This window comes from Abramis brama (assembly GCF_963993115.1).
Source record: "Abramis brama genome assembly, chromosome: 19".
NCBI lineage: Eukaryota > Metazoa > Chordata > Actinopteri > Cypriniformes > Leuciscidae > Abramis > Abramis brama.
The window spans coordinates 15,226,221-15,242,495 of NC_139981.1; the positions used below are offsets into that span (position 1 = coordinate 15,226,221).

The following is a 16,275-nucleotide window of genomic DNA, read 5'->3' on the forward strand; positions in this document are numbered from 1 at the left end:
TCTGCCTGCCTTGACACACCATTGTCTGAGAACTGAACTGATCGATGACATCACTGTTTTCTCCAGTGCTGCTGTATAAATAAACTAAATTAATAACTAATGATTTTTACAACCTAAATGAATCAAGTACTGAACGAACTTAATATGGACAATGACACTATTTTCTTCTAGAGCTGCTGTAAAAGCTTTAACAAACATTGTTGCATTATTTTCCTGTTATCACTGTAAAGCTGCTTTGAAACAATCTCTGTTTTGCAAAGAGCGCAATATAAATAAAGGTAACTTGACTATGCTCTACTATGCTGCAAACAATTTTTTGATATTTGATCATTTGATAACTTATCTGCGAGTCACGATCACAGCGCGCGCATCGCATCCAGTGTTCACCATATGCCTTAAGCCAGGGTTTACACGGCCGCAAATCCTTACAAATGAAATGCGCCTTGCGCCACCGACTCCATTATCTTCTTTGCATGAGCTGAGGTAGACGGAAGTTTTTTGGCGTTATTATCCATTGTATTTACCGCCACGCTCGCTCCCGCTTACCTCTGAGACATTGCCCGTGTGAATGTACAACAGGCAACGTAGACAGCGAGTCAGCAATCTACTGAAACTGAGGAGGACGTTTAACACACTTGGATTTCATGAAATGTTAACGTCATTTTAAATCCGTTTAAAACAAAAAGTAAAGTATCGATACTAGAGGTTGGAGTATCAATACACGATCATGAAAAGAAATATCGCGATAGTTAGCTGTATCGATATTTTTGCACAGCCCTAACGGAGGAGCCAGCTGGACAGACTGGGAAGTGCTTTCCAGGCTTCCAGAAACTGAGTCAGGGGGACTCGGAAGGCCTGGGGGCGGCCCGAAGTTGGCCCGAAGTGTGCGGTGCAACACTTACCTGTCTCCACAGGTCAGCAGGGGGTGCGTGAGAAGGCGTAGTCGGGTCCTCGAACCACACCTGGCTGCCGGCTGGTGATACAAGAGGGGGCTGAGGGTGGTAAGGCTTTGCAGGGTCACACACCGCCAGTCTGGCCCTCTTGGGACCCAGAGATAGAGAAGCTGCTCTTACTGAGAATTTTGGTACCGCTGGCTGAGACGCCAATGGCGGAACAGAATAGATTCAACAAAGGTTTCTCTGCCCGGCCCTCCTCCGGGGAAGAGCAGCTGACTCTGGGTCACTCGTTTCAGGGCTGCTGAGACGGGTGGCGCCATCTTCCGGTGAAGGCTCAACGTCAACGTCACAGTAGAGCTGGCTGTGGCAGAGTTTTTTTTTTGGGGGGGGGTTCCGCAGGGGACAGGCACCCTTGGCGACGAATAGACTGAGGGGCAGCCCCCAAGTGACTCAGGTAGCACTTGATTACCTCAGCCTGCTTGTTAACTGTGGAGAACCGCTGGGCACAGTCTCCAACAGTGTCGCCGGAAAAGGCCACCTCGTCAGATGGGAGCATCGAGAAAGAGAACTTCGCTGATGTCTTGCACCTCTGCAAGGTTTAGCCAGGGGGCGCTCCTGGACCACCAGGGTGGACACCGTCTGGCTGAGGGCCAGCGCTGCGACTTTAATCATGGTTAGTCATCATGCGCAGCTCAACCCCAACTCAGAACTACCCTTGTGCATTATAAGTGTTTTGGCAATCACATGCAGGGAAGAGGCGGTCTGCAGTAGCACAGCCGCCCCATCATTGAGGGTAATGAGAGAGGAAAAACTTTTTCTGCAGATTTAGGCGTGTCTGGCTTGCCATATTAGCGCCAATATGCTTCCATACAGCCAAAGTTTTTCACACACATCCGGGAAGGCATGGGGGCAGGGCAAGGCGATTATGCGTCGCACTGCGCCCCCAGAGTAACCTGGGAAAGCATGGCCGTCAAGTCTGAATCCAATTCAGCATGGGCACACACCATTATGGGGAAGCTCAGCTTCATCTTCATTTCCAGAGCGTAACAACCCTCTCTCTGATGCAGTGATCGACATCTGATCCTCACCCTGGAGCCCCGAATTAAATGCTAGGTCCCTCATGAGAAGGACCAGCAATCCCATCCGGAAGCTGCCAGGCATGCCACGTTCACTGTCTCACGTGAACGTGGCCATCAAACTCGACGGCACATGGCACGCTGAAGCTCAAGCCGTTATGAGAAAGACAAGACGAACAACGCGTCGACGTGGTCATGCTCTCATGAGAGAACATGAACCACCCACGAACACAGTCTCAGCATGCTTTAAGCCCAGGCATGTGAAATAGTGATCGTGGCCGTCAAATGAAGATAGGAAACGACCGTATCCAGAAACACACGTGTATGCTCTTTCAGGAAACTGCTCTCTCTGGTGCTGAGCGTACAGGGTCATGGTCGCGGCTACACAAACAGGATGATAGTGCAAGCCTGATGTGAGCACTCAAATTCTCATTGAAGGCTCAAAGTTCCAACACCAGCTTTGAAGAGACGTTCTCCCAAAGAAGCAGACTCGTTTTCTTCTTTTTGAAGTTAAAACACTCTCAGATAAGATTGCAGAGCAGGAACAGTACAACCGCTCGGCTCCGAAGCGAAAAGCAAAGATGTGACGCACATGCTGCTCATTATATGCTCGCACTGCGAGGCAGAGCAACTGATGCAATTATCGCATTGACTGTGCATTGGCTCGTTTTATTACATCGAACGTGAACGAACTGAAAGTGAACATCAACATCCTGATTTTTATGGTTGTTGTGGAATCTGTTAAACTCTAAGAAAAATCCTTAAAAATAGGGTACCATACTGTGTTTTGTTTGTTAATTGATTTTTCACAGGTGTTTTATACACATTTTGATACACATTGCATTGTTTTGTGTTTTAGGGTTATTGTAAACTTGACGGATAATAGCTGGCAGAAAATGAACAGTACCGTATCCATTTTTTCTACAGATATTTTCCACTGATATTTGGCATAATAAGACAGACAGACCATTAGAGATTTCAATTCAAACCAAAACTAGAATGACATTGTCCGTGCCTAAGTGTGACAATTGGTTCGATTTAACCAATAATAGCCTAATTCTTATATAGCAAAAATCTGGTTCCAGCTTCAACTTCATAACACAAAAACAGTGGCTATATGCTCTATATTATTACAAACAACAATCCCAGGGGTCTGTGAGAGAAAGATAGAGACCGAGGCCATGAGAGGGTCAGTCTCACCCTTGCAGCTAATTATCAAGCTAATTAGCATCTGCTAATGATCAGAAAACGCCCTGGTACCTGTGAGGCTCTATGTCCAGAATAGGCTTGTTTGAGATGAGCAAAATCTGCGCAGAACCGATCACCGGTGATCAGCGCGAGATGCATGCCGGTTAGAAATGTGTCCGAGTGTGGTCCACCTGGCTTTAATTTCATGCTGATGTATGTAAAAAAAACTCTCACGACCGCAAGGCGGACGTGTTGGATTCTGCAGTTGCTCTCCACCGACTGCTCTGATCAAACACATGATGGGAAACAACTTGCTGACGACACAGCTTAATGCTCATTGGTTTAAACAACAGTGATGTATTGTTCTCTTTTAAAATCTCTGATATCATGTTTTTATGTGTATAAATTATGAGCAAATATTCCCAAACTTTCTGACAGTGTGATGTCTATATGGGTTATGTGATGTCATTTTATTTAAAAAAAATATATATATATATATAAACATATCTCTGTATTAAAGTAAAAAATATTGATAAACACATATTTGGAATGGAATTAAATAAAAGGTACTTTGGGTGTCTTGTTCATTATATTTATTTTCATATAAAAGCAATAGAACTTAAATTGCATCCAGTTTATTAGCAACACTGTGCACGATCGTGAATCCTGTGAATTCTGCGATATCCGCCTTTGATCTCGCAGGTGTAGGATCCGCTGAGTGAAGAAAGATCTGTCCGTCTTGCCTGCACTTTTTTCACTCCTCCCCTCACTGCAGCCGCCAACTCTCGACTACATTTCAGGCGAGGCAAGGCGCATCTCAAACAAGCCGAATCTCTCTTCCTCTCAGCTGATTTCAACTTCAGATAAAACAATAACTACAGCTTCACCCAAATCTCAAGACAACCATCACATGAACAAATCTCATCAGACACAAAAGAAATTAAAACTCTAGATATCCTGTTCAAATCACTTTAAGATTAATCACCTATATAAAAAAAAGAAAAATACAATTAGGCTACAGGATAGGTGTAAGGATTAGGATTACAGGATAGGTGCAAAATTCTGTTTAAATAGGAAAACCTGCTACAGCATCCTCTCTCTCACCACCTCGCTTTTCATTCTCCAAGGATCAGTGTGAAAACAGCAGAGAAACACGTCTTTTTCCAAGGTGTTAAAGCTGTGTTGCTGTTTGAGTGGGACAGTGGATTTGAAATAAATCTGTCAAATTCTGTCTATTTGTAACCATGGAACAGCTATAGGGAGCACCGAGACTTTTCACGTATTGACTTTTTATATGCTGTAAATATACATATATATTACATTACTAAAATATTATATGATATATTATTTATTTATTTTAGATAAAAGAGCAATAAATGAACAATATCAACACATTACAAAAATGTCAGAGAGACATTCTTCAGTGGATTGCCCATCTGCATGTATGTGTGCTTTATGTGTGTGTACAAAAGATTTTTGTTTGTGTAAAACCAAACTCTGTACATGCTTTTGAGATGCAAGAAACATTTGTCTCAGTCTCAGTTCTTGTGGAAGTATACGTGTTTACCTATGCATGAACAGTACTTGAGTGTGCATGCAAAAGATGTTTGTTGTGAACGGATCCAGAACCTCTCGTTAGAAGGAGATTTCCAAACGTGTATATGCTGAAATTGACTAATCGATTGATCATCAAAATATCATGAATATCTCCAGTGGCTCTTCTCCATGCAGCACCACAATGTGCCCCTCACATCTCACTGGAACAAACTCCTGAACTCCAGTTTCGCAAAGGCTCTGCTGATACATTCCTCTCAGTCGAAAATCCGATGCAACACTTGTTTGTAAGGTTTCTCTGTCTAAATCACTGAGCACACTCAACAGCTGTGGTTCACATCTGGTGGGTTGCAACAAAAAGGTGTTTTACAGGTCTGTTCTGTTGGAGTCAAGGTAAAACCTGAGCTAGAAGTAAGTAATAAAATGCAAGCAACTATATAATATAATGCATAGCTGGGATAAGATAGAAAAATAAATACACTTTATATTTTTTAGGGCCTCCACACATCCAGCTGGGTGTGCTTTATAGCTTCCTGCCATGACATCACCCACCTATATGCCATTGGACTGATTTCACAAGTGCTTCACGACGCAATCGCGCAGAGTGTTCCCACAGCGTCATCTTGACGCAACGTCTCATTCCCTCTTCAGGGAACCGAGGTTACAGTCGTAACCGAGGCGTTAATATACTTTCCTGAAAAATATTATCTCAGTTTCCACAAAAATATTAAGCAGCACAACTGTTTTCAACACTTATAATAATAGGAAATGATTATTGAGCACCAAATCAGCATAGGATGATTTCTGAAGAATCATGAAACACTGAAGAAAAATTTAACATTGCATCAGGAATAAATCTATTTTAATAAGTGTAATAATATTTCACAATATTACACCTATATTTGTGATCAAATAAAGGCAGCCTTAGTGCGTATAAAACACTTAAAAAAAAACATTAACACCCCCAAAATCCTGAATGTCTTTTGTTTTTAAAATCAAAGGTCGTCAATAGAGATCAAATTAAATGTAAAAATAAATGATTTTAACAGCATTGTTTTTCTTCTGTATGATAAACAATTTTGGTACTGTGTTGGGAACCAACTGAGAAGATTTACCTTAACCAGGTCTGAATTTCTTTTACATCATGTAAATGCTAAACAACTGCTGAGCATCTTAATTTTCCACCGAGCCGTCATCTCACTCTGGCTGGCTGTGTTTGACTAGCAACTGAAGGCCTGCCATTCATCACCAGACTCCGCCTCTTCCTCCTTGTTAATATCATTTAATTTCCATCACTCGGCGAGATGCGGACAGGCAGGGTCATCCGTCGGTGTCAGGTCCACGCAAACGGGATGAATAAATGGGAGTGCTTGAGTTCTCTGAGTGGAGGAAAAGGGAGAACGCAGTTCACGCTTCCACCTCCGACAGCTTGATGAATTGGGGCGGCAACAGGCAGAGCTAGACCCATAATTCAGCATGTTATAAATCCCGGATAAGGATGAAAGACTGCCACAAAAGACATTACTGTCCATTCCATCTAATGAGCCAGTACATCAGCGCCTGGAGACGCTCACCCACCAGCCCTCTCGCAAAACACTTCTTCACCCGTCCCCTCGTACAAAGACTATTCTGATTGTTAAATACGGGATCAATAGTGTAAATAATCTATTTCATCTCCCTGCTGATGTTACAAAACCAACTTTCACTCTTTCGTCACCGAGACATACATCTCATGCTTGACAAGCCATCTGCGGATCGATGCAGTGATAAGTTTAGTTCTACTTCCTCTTCAAACATCGGACCTACTCTGAATTAAGCAGATTGATGAGGTCTATGAATACAACGCCTCCCATGGTACCGACAGCCATTTGTGCGTATGTGCATTTCATTGTCACATTACTCGTCCCTGTAGACCTCAAACTCAAATCCCCACTAGCTGGATCTGTCTCGTATTTTCACTACAAAAAAGTCCTGCTGGAGGCCTGACAAAAGGCAGTTTAAAGACAGTCGTTCTCACCGGGGTTATTGTAGTTAACTAGTTAACTAGTAAAAATTAACTGAAGTAAAAATATAACAATTTTAACTTGCCAAGACAACATTTCTCATTTTAATTTAGTTTAGCTTGATGTACTAAAATAACTAAAATTATTGAAACACACACACACACACATAATGGAACGACAGTTTTAAAAAGTGATTTTCCACTATTATTTACAAAAGGATCTGCATTTTCATGGGTTTAAATAAAATATTTTTGGTATAAGAGACATTGGAAAAGAGAAGGCTAATAAATAAATAATTATTACCTTACAATTCCATCTGTTTTCAAATTCACATAATTTATCACAACATCGATGTCTGTCAAAAAAATAAATAACGCGCACAATACCCGGTAGTATTTACGAGAAGCAGAGGTCCAGTGAGTGCACGCATTTTCTGGAAAACCCACAATGCCGGATGTTTTGACTAAATTGCTTTCCAAGAAAAGGGTGAACATGACGGCCTGAGCGGCTTCAACATGCTGTCTGTCAGAGACTAGGAGAGGAGGAGTATGGCGTGATTAAGCCTGTGATTAATTCAAAGTGATTAAGTAACACTTAACGCACGTGAGTATAAATTTGCTCTTTACTCACAGAAATTGTCTCGGAATGTTAAAGAAACTGAGTGAAATACCAATACCAAATGCCAATCCAATTGAAAAACTTCACCGGGTTCGTTCAACGTGTTGGTTTTGACGGATATTTTTTTATGCACAAACTACGCATTCTGAGTCTGATATTCCTGATTCGAATATTTTCAAAAATGTTCTATTCTTGATGGATTTTTTTTTTTATGTAAATAATTTTGGCAAAAGATGAACTGTTAAATGATTGAGATGAGTCCCTGTAATCGTCCCTTGACCAGTGATATTTACAAAATGTAGTTTGAATACTATCTTCTTATTTGATTAAAAGATTAAGGCAATTATTAAATTTGATCAAATGTTGTTTAATTTTCCAATAAAAGATTCTATATTTTTACATGATTTGTTACATTTAATTACCTCTTAGCGGAGGTAACTGTACTTAATTTTTGTACAGTGTAAAAAAACTATATATAGCCTATATATATTAAACTACACTGTAAAAAATAAATCAAATTTTAAAAAAATAAATAACTTATATCATCTTATATAAAAAAGTTGAAAATTTCGTAACTTATTTTGATGAGTAAAAGTAACGTAAAAACAGTTTTTTTACACTGTACAAAAATTTACAAAACTACACAACAAAATGACTAAAACTTTAAAATGAAATTGAAAACAAAATATTAAAAAAACGTATTCAAAATATTAATAAAGACTATAATAGTATCCCAGTGATACACTAAAACAGTCCCTGTCAATGAAGCATCCACAAACCAGATGCAAAGGAAGAGCAGAAAGATCAATACTAATCATTTCATGGTGTCGCTTTGAGGTGGTGGGCAGTGGAATGACACATTGCTGGTGTTTTCCAGTAGCACTGAAGTTCTAGTGTTAAAAAAAAAAACAGCACCAAAGCCCAGCTTGGCTGACCATATAGTCTAAAATGGATCCTTGGAAAAGAAAGAAAGAATGAGAGAACAAGAGAGGCGAGTGTACCGCCTAGGGAAAAGAATCTTGACTTCAAAAACAGCAGCACTCAGAAAGAAACGCTTGGCTAAAGAAGAAAATACAGATATTACCAAGAGGCCTGATAATCATTGGGATAATGAGCTCTGGATTGAATTTACAGGGATCTTTTTGCAGCACTGAAGTGTATGGCACTGTTCTGATTAACAAATGCAGCTCTATGGGAGAAGGCACAGTGCATGGACATTTTAGTATAGCAGGCCAAGCAGGACATGCATTCTTTTAACACATTTTTAGGCCCTGAGATCACAAATAAAGGGTGCTAGTTTGCTTGTGAAATGTAACAAACTGCATAAAATGTGTATTGTTGGTGATTTATAAACAATAATTGTATACATAGGTTACACATGTCCATATTTAAAGGACGCTTCTGCATGTGGTAATTGTGAGCCAATTTTAGCCATGAAGCTTTCACAACATACCTGGGGAATTCATTTACTCCATACCTATGAAACCTATAAAATATGTAGGCCTATATGACAAAAAATATACAATTAAATAAATAATATACACTAGCGTTTTTGATCCGAGATCCAGAAATCATTCTAATATGCTGATTTGGTGCTTGTGAATATTTTGTAACATTATAAATGTCTTTACTTTTGATCAATTTAATGTGTCCTTGCTGAAAAAAAGTATTAGTTTCTTTCAAAAAAATCTTAATGGCCCCAAACTTTAAATAATAAAAAAATTATTCACCAATGAAAAACGAAAAAAAAAACTCACCAACTCACAAAAATCAGTCAAGTCGACAGGGACCTTTCACCATGCACTGCAATAATACACCCATCCTTGCACCGTTGTGCTTTAAAAATTTAAACACAATCCTCATGAGAGTAAGAAAGCAGATTAGCTCCAACATTTTTTTGGTACAGAATCAAGTTGCACGTGCTTCCATACACATAAAACTTGTGCAGGTAGCATGAAAATAAGCCATAACGAAGTTTTTACTAATTAACATAGTAAAACTCAAAAGAACATAGATCCATTGAGGAGCTTGTGTGTGAATGAGGGGAGCGAGGGAAAGAAAAGATAAGAGTTCGAACTGCACAGTGACAAAGAGAATAGAAAATGCTAACCACTTTGTCCTCCTTCTTCTCCAGCATCACAGGGCATCACAGTGAGAGAGAAACAGGATGGTCAGTCGATGGTGGGAAAGAACAAGAGAGAAAAGTATGAAATGACAATCAGATATGAAAACAAACCATTTAGATCCATAGTGGAATAATAAGCAAATAACAGATCTACATTGGCATCAGCAGCATCAAAGCCGTCAAAATACCACTTGTATTGTCCAGTTACAAAACAAAAATGTCTTGGAAAGTTTTACATTAAATATTTTGGATTTATTCACTTTTTCCTGACTAATCTTTAAGGAGAGATCATGCAAGTGTGCACTTTATGATGGTGTAAATTTGCAGGTATGTTGCCACCCACAGGGCAAACCTTGGTGGTGCAGCCTTTTGCATTGATATTTACTCTAAATTTCCCCATGAATAATTCCCAGTGAGAATAAAGGTAGTTCATGGGTCACTGAAAACAAGAACACAACATTCTGCTAAGTAGGTCCTACTGCTTCAGAGCCACCATACTTACATACACACAGACACTAAAATGCTACTACTGTATTATAGCTTAATACACCTGTACGCTGATAAGGCTGTATGATTTTTTCATTCCTTTACAGAATTTGTAGATTGCTCATTGTTGTAGATTTGCTTATAGTGAACAAAACCACTTTCTTGCCATTTACCATAATGCTGTTTGAAGAGTAGACCTACGATACAATTTTCACTGATAACCAGTTGTGTAAAGTATTTGAGTAAATGTAATTAGTTACTGTACTTAAGTATCTTTTTGGCTACTTTGTAGTTTTACAGAGTATCAAATATATTTGCAACTTTTACTCTCTACTTGAATACATTTTTGAAAAAGTAATATGTACTCTTTACTCCAATACATTTGTGAAGAGTAATGCAATTACTCATTACATTTTGCATGGCACCTAACTATTTCTCCAGCAGTTTATTTCTGCTACAAAAGAAGTGAAATCGCCGTCTATAAGGCATTGAAGGTACTATTTCTTGTGAGTTTTGCCCTTACTCATCCAAACTTGTCAACATAGCTTACATAAATGTGAGTGCATTAGCAGGTAGTTGCTGAATCGCAGGTGTTTCTTATACAGTGAGGAAAATAAGTATTTGAACACCCTGCTATTTTGCAAGTTCTCCCACTTAGAAATCATGGAGGGGTCTGAAATTGTCATCGTAGGTGCATGTCCACTGTGAGAGACATAATCTAAAAAAAAAAAATCCAGAAATCACAATGTATGATTTTTTAACTATTTATTTGTATGATACAGCTGCAAATAAGTATTTGAACACCTGAGAAAATCAATGTTAATATTTGGTACAGTAGCCTTTGTTTGCAATTACAGAGGTCAAACGTTTCCTGTAGTTTTTCACCAGGTTTGCACACACTGCAGGAGGGATTTTGGCCCACTCCTCCACACAGATCTTCTCTAGATCAGTCAGGTTTCTGGGCTGTTGCTGAGAAACACGGAGTTTGAGCTCCCTCCAAAGATTCTCTATTGGGTTTAGGTCTGGAGACTGGCTAGGCCACGCCAGAACCTTGATATGCTTCTTACAGAGCCACTCCTTGGTTATCCTGGCTGTGTGCTTCGGGTCATTGTCATGTTGGAAGACCCAGCCTCGACCCATCTTCAATGCTCTAACTGAGGGAAGGAGGTTGTTCCCCAAAATCTCGCAATACATGGCCCCGGTCATCCTCTCCTTAATACAGTGCAGTCGCCCTGTCCCATGTGCAGAAAAACACACCCAAAGCATGATGCTACCACCCCCATGCTTCACAGTAGGGATGGTTTTCTTGGGATGGTACTCATCATTCTTCTTCCTCCAAACACGTTTAGTGGAATTATGACCAAAAAGTTATATTTTGGTCTCATCTGACCACATGACTTTCTCCCATGACTCCTCTGGATCATCCAAATGGTCATTGGCAAACTTAAGACGGGCCTTGACATGTGCTGGTTTAAGCAGGGGAACCTTCCGTGCCATGCATGATTTCAAACCATGACGTCTTAGTGTATTACCAACAGTAACCTTGGAAACGGTGGTCCCAGCTCTTTTCAGGTCATTGACCAGCTCCTCCCGTGTAGTTCTGGGCTGATTTCTCACTTTTCTTAGGATCATTGAGACCCCACGAGGTGAGATCTTGCATGGAGCCCCAGTCCAAGGGAGATTGACAGTCATGTTTAGCTTCTTCCATTTTCTAATGATTGCTCCAACAGTGGACCTTTTTTCACCAAGCTGCTTGGCAATTTCCCCGTAGCCCTTTCCAGCCTTGTGGAGGTGTACATTTTGTCTCTAGTGTCTTTGGACAGCTCTTTGGTCTTGGCCATGTTAGTAGTTGGATTCTTACTGATTGTATGGGGTGGACAGGTGTCTTTATGCAGCTAACGACCTCAAACAGGTGCATCTAATTTAGGATAATAAATGGAGTGGAGGTGGACATTTTAAAGGCAGACTAACAGGTCTTTGAGGGTCAGAATTCTAGCTGATAGACAGGTATTCAAATACTTATTTGCAGCTGTATCATACAAATAAATAGTTAAAAAATCATATATTGTGATTTCTGGATTTTTTTTTTTAGATTATGTCTCTCACAGTGGACATGCACCTACGATGACAATTTCAGACCCCTCCATGATTTCCAAGTGGGAGAACTTGCAAAATAGCAGGGTGTTCAAATACTTATTTTCCTCACTGTATGAGATGAGGACATGCCTGCAGACAAACAAAAAGCACATCCAGTGCGAGGAGGCTTTGACTCTTTAATTTTACTTACCATGATTTTATTTATCCGTTATATTGAAGAGACCTTTTTGAAGAATATCGGTTTACTAATGCCTTGTTTGAGCACTTGAGCTTAACATAGTCTTAATTGTCTGTAGAGGCTGTTGTGTCGACCTTGATTTATTGCAATATTGAGGTGTTCAGTTTTATTTCGATTTTAGAAAATAAACGTTATTGCTCTCCTCTCAATTCAACTGTTTCTTATTTTTCACTGACATGTCTCTTTAAGCCTACATTCAGTACAAGTAAAATACTTAAGTACTGTTAAAATCAGATAATCTAAGACTTTTACTCAAGTCGTATTGGATTTGGTGACTTGTAAATTGTAATGGAGTCATTTTTGTTGTAAGGTATCTGTACTTTTAGTCAAGTATGGTATAAGGTACTCTTTACACCTCTGCTGATAACCTATATCTTACAATAACTGTTGTTAATTACTCTGTCGATCCCACTGTCCGTGAGTGCATGGGGATACAAAAATGTAAAATCAAATGGAGGTAAAAATCTGTAGTTTTGACGAAAGCTCCAGAGCTGTCAAAAGTCCGCCAGATGACGCATTTTTCTGACAAGTAAGCATGAATTTCTCGGTCCAAGTAGCATGGAGAACAATCATTCTCTGATAATAAGCATTCTAAGCATTGTTCATTTACATATACTACCAATATTGTAACAATACAAAGCGGGTTCGAAAATCAAAGAAAATCAGCGAAGTTACACTTTAAATGGTAGGAATTTTTCGTAAAAGGTGCATTGAACTTTTTCAAGTCTGTTCACTCGGACCAACTCATGCTATACTCATAGCAACAGAATTATTAAGTGTACTTCATCGCTTTTAGCTACTCTTTCCAATCCACCAGATTGAGTAGGTGTAGCTCTCCATGTTTAACCTACAGGCATCTAGCGACTCCATTATCAAGCCTGCCACTCTTATTAATAGCACGCGCCAAAGGAATCCGAGAAACAACATGCGCTCATTTCAGCAAAACTAACCTAAGGGCAGCACCCATCCGATACCAATGGAGACTTCACTTTCATTGCAGAACATATGTGATTTCTGCTTCCTTCTCGGACACAGACAAGAGCACCTGAACACCAAAACCAACACTGGCCCTATCTGAGCTTTCTCACGTCCATTCTCAAATCTAAATGACAGGGTTAAGAAATTAATTTCATCAAGTGCCAAATGTAAGTAAAATTAGCCTTCGCAAGTATACTTGCAGTAGAATTGCAATGTAATGATACAGGAGTTGCATCTCAATACAAGGCGACAGTCAGACCCTGACTGACATCAACTGATTTCCTCAGTGGAAAATTTACTTAAAAATAAAGATGACATTAAAATTTGGCTGATTCCAATAAGCAGGTATTATTTAAGATGATAAACAAATTCTATACTATATTGTCTAAATTAAAAATAAAACACTAAAAACTATAATTAAATATCATTGTTACAACTGAATTTAGGTATCACAATATTATGCAGAGTTAACAGTGTTATGAAATTATTAGCGATTTTTAATAACTCACAGTGAGTGTTTGGATGACGGCAAAGGTAATTTAAATGTAAAAGTAGGGGAAAAAAGCATATTCAACTAAAATATCCATTTTCGAATTGACTCATGACAAAAATACAGATTATTAATTTTTCATAGGCACAATAACAAATACTTCTCATTAAATTATACAACAACAACAAAAAAGTATACAAAAAAATGGGTGTGGCAAAAAGTTACTTTTGGACAATGGTTCCAGTAGAAATGGCCTGGCTTCATTGTGTAACCATAGAAATGTACATATTTACTACAAATGCACAAGTGGATACATCCATAACTAAGTCAGTGTGTTATTAATAATTACATTTACCCCCATCTTCACCTCACTGACCTCACTCCCTACTCTCCTTCTGTTGACTCCCAACACTATTCATTATAAGTGAACACTAATTAGCACTCTGGATGCAGTGGAAGGAATATAAAGCGAAGGTAAATATCACACTCCAGGAGGTGGCCCACCATTTCAGGTGCTTCCCTTTGCGTGGTAAGGCTGCCCCTGTGGAGACTCAGTGCCGACTTGGGCATCCCAGCATGGGTGTGCAGCGACCCCCTGGTGACCAGCAGCGTCATCTCCTATGACTAATGCCCAATTAACCTTTCTCTCATCCACCCAGCGCTCTTCACTCCCTGTCTCTTCCTAACGTTTGCAGATGCAGGTCGAAAGAAGCACGGAAAACAGTCTGGCCACTCACACGATGTAGGAGTTACTTACGTTATTGGAACGCAGAGAGACCCTTCCCCCGCACCGGGCACAGAACTTAGTCTGGCAGTATGAGCACAGGTTTCCGCAGCCATCAGCAAACTTGGTCTTGTGGCAGATGCCACAGGTGGGGGCGTCATCCTTGTGTTGGCCCTGCTGCCTCTGTTGGGGGGGCTCTGGCCCAATCCGCCTCACCTGCTCCTTGTAGTTGGCAACTTGCTGGTGCAAACTGGGAGGGGAGGGGAGGGGAGATGAAGAAAAAGAAAGAGGACATGATCGACTGTGAGTATAATTTAGTTTCAAAATCAATAGTAGCCAATTTAAACATTTTTACCTAATAGCTTCCTAATTTTACCAGCAAATTTAACATTTTTACCCAATAACACTCAAATTTTAACATTTAACCCCAAAAACTAACATGTTTACCCCCATCTCCCTGAATTTTACCAGCAAATTAAAAAAAAAATTTTTTTATAAGCCCCACTTTTAACATTTTACCAGACTTAACATTTTTACCTCATAACCCTGAAATTTTATTGACACATTTTATATTTTAACTAACCACCTACCTGTTTTAACATTTTACCAGCAAATTTTTACATTTTTATCTTATAAACCCCAATTTTTAACATTTCACCAGAAAACGGTCTAATTTTTTTTGTGCAAATTTTACTTTAACATTGTAACATTTGTAACATTTCACCAGAAAACTGTCTAATTTTTTTTTATTTAATTAAAAATTAAATTATTAAATATTTAAATAAATAAAAAAATAATAATAAAAAAAATAAAACAATAACCCACAATTTTATTTTATTTCATTTTTGTTTTGACCTAAAATAATTCCAATATTATTTATTCAGATTAATGGTCGATATGGGTTTTTCAATGACTAATTCTTAAACTTTCATATTTCTCCCACAAGGCAACATTTCTTTGCTAGTTATGTTAAAACTGACCAATCTGTCAGCAAGTTCAATGATTGATCTACTTTTTTATCTCACAGGACAGAACCAAATAAAACATATATATATATATATAGCTCTGATGAAATCCCAAATCCAAATTTAAGGTATGTTGGGAGAGTATGTTGTTAGTAGGCAGTTTTATTCTGAAGCTAATGAACTGACTAAAAACTCATATTTCCTTCACACTCCAGCTCTCTCAATCTTTCTTTCAGTCTAATGTTCTTCCCACCATGTAGGGTCATCTCAAGCATTCACTCACAGAATGCTTGCTGACTACATGAACGCCTTCCAAAAAAGACAATCTAAACAAAACAGTAAGTAATATACAAAATAAGACCTTTCTTTAGCGACATTAAACATACAACACATATCCAGCAATTCCCCGTCTAAACAGCACAAAGGTCTCATAGCTTTACTTACGCTAAAGAGGTCTTCCTCACAGACTCCTCCGCCATGACGATATGACGTATATAAAAATAAGCAACCTACATAGAGAGTTAAAAGAATATGCTACCTACGGAAGGTGATGAATGCGTGACCAGCCATGCAGAACGTGCCCCAGAGAAAGACGAGATGATTTCAACACCTGCCCCCAGCCCTAACCCCGGTCTCCCTCCCCCTGTGCACCCCTACTGCTCTCCTGTTCCTCAACACCGGCACCAGCGAACGTGTCCTATGGGTCAAAGATTAACATAAAGGACAAGCTCCAACACAGAAGCAACAAGGTGCACGCAAGATGTTCCAATTAGAAAACAAAATCAGTTGATTTTTCTTTGCAAGTGTCTCAGAGGTTGCTTTTTCACAGCCAATGAG

General features: G+C 39.3%; 1 protein-coding gene across 12 annotated transcripts in view; it reads right to left on the minus strand.

Annotated features, from left to right (window-relative positions):
* The window catches only part of rims1a (regulating synaptic membrane exocytosis 1a), a 74,946-nt gene that overhangs the window by 37,658 nt on the left and 21,013 nt on the right, over nt 1-16,275 (minus strand). For 10 of the 12 annotated variants that reach the window (XM_084092563.1, XM_084092566.1, XM_084092569.1 and 7 more), the window contains exons 3-4: nt 14,507-14,723; nt 9,446-9,460 (exon numbers count right to left, since the gene is read on the minus strand). In XM_084092563.1, the coding sequence (XP_083948689.1) occupies nt 9,446-9,460; nt 14,507-14,723 (232 nt within the window). The remainder of the gene's footprint in view (nt 1-9,445; nt 9,461-14,506; nt 14,724-16,275) is intronic. The other 2 variants (XM_084092565.1, XM_084092564.1) reach the window with 1 other exon arrangement.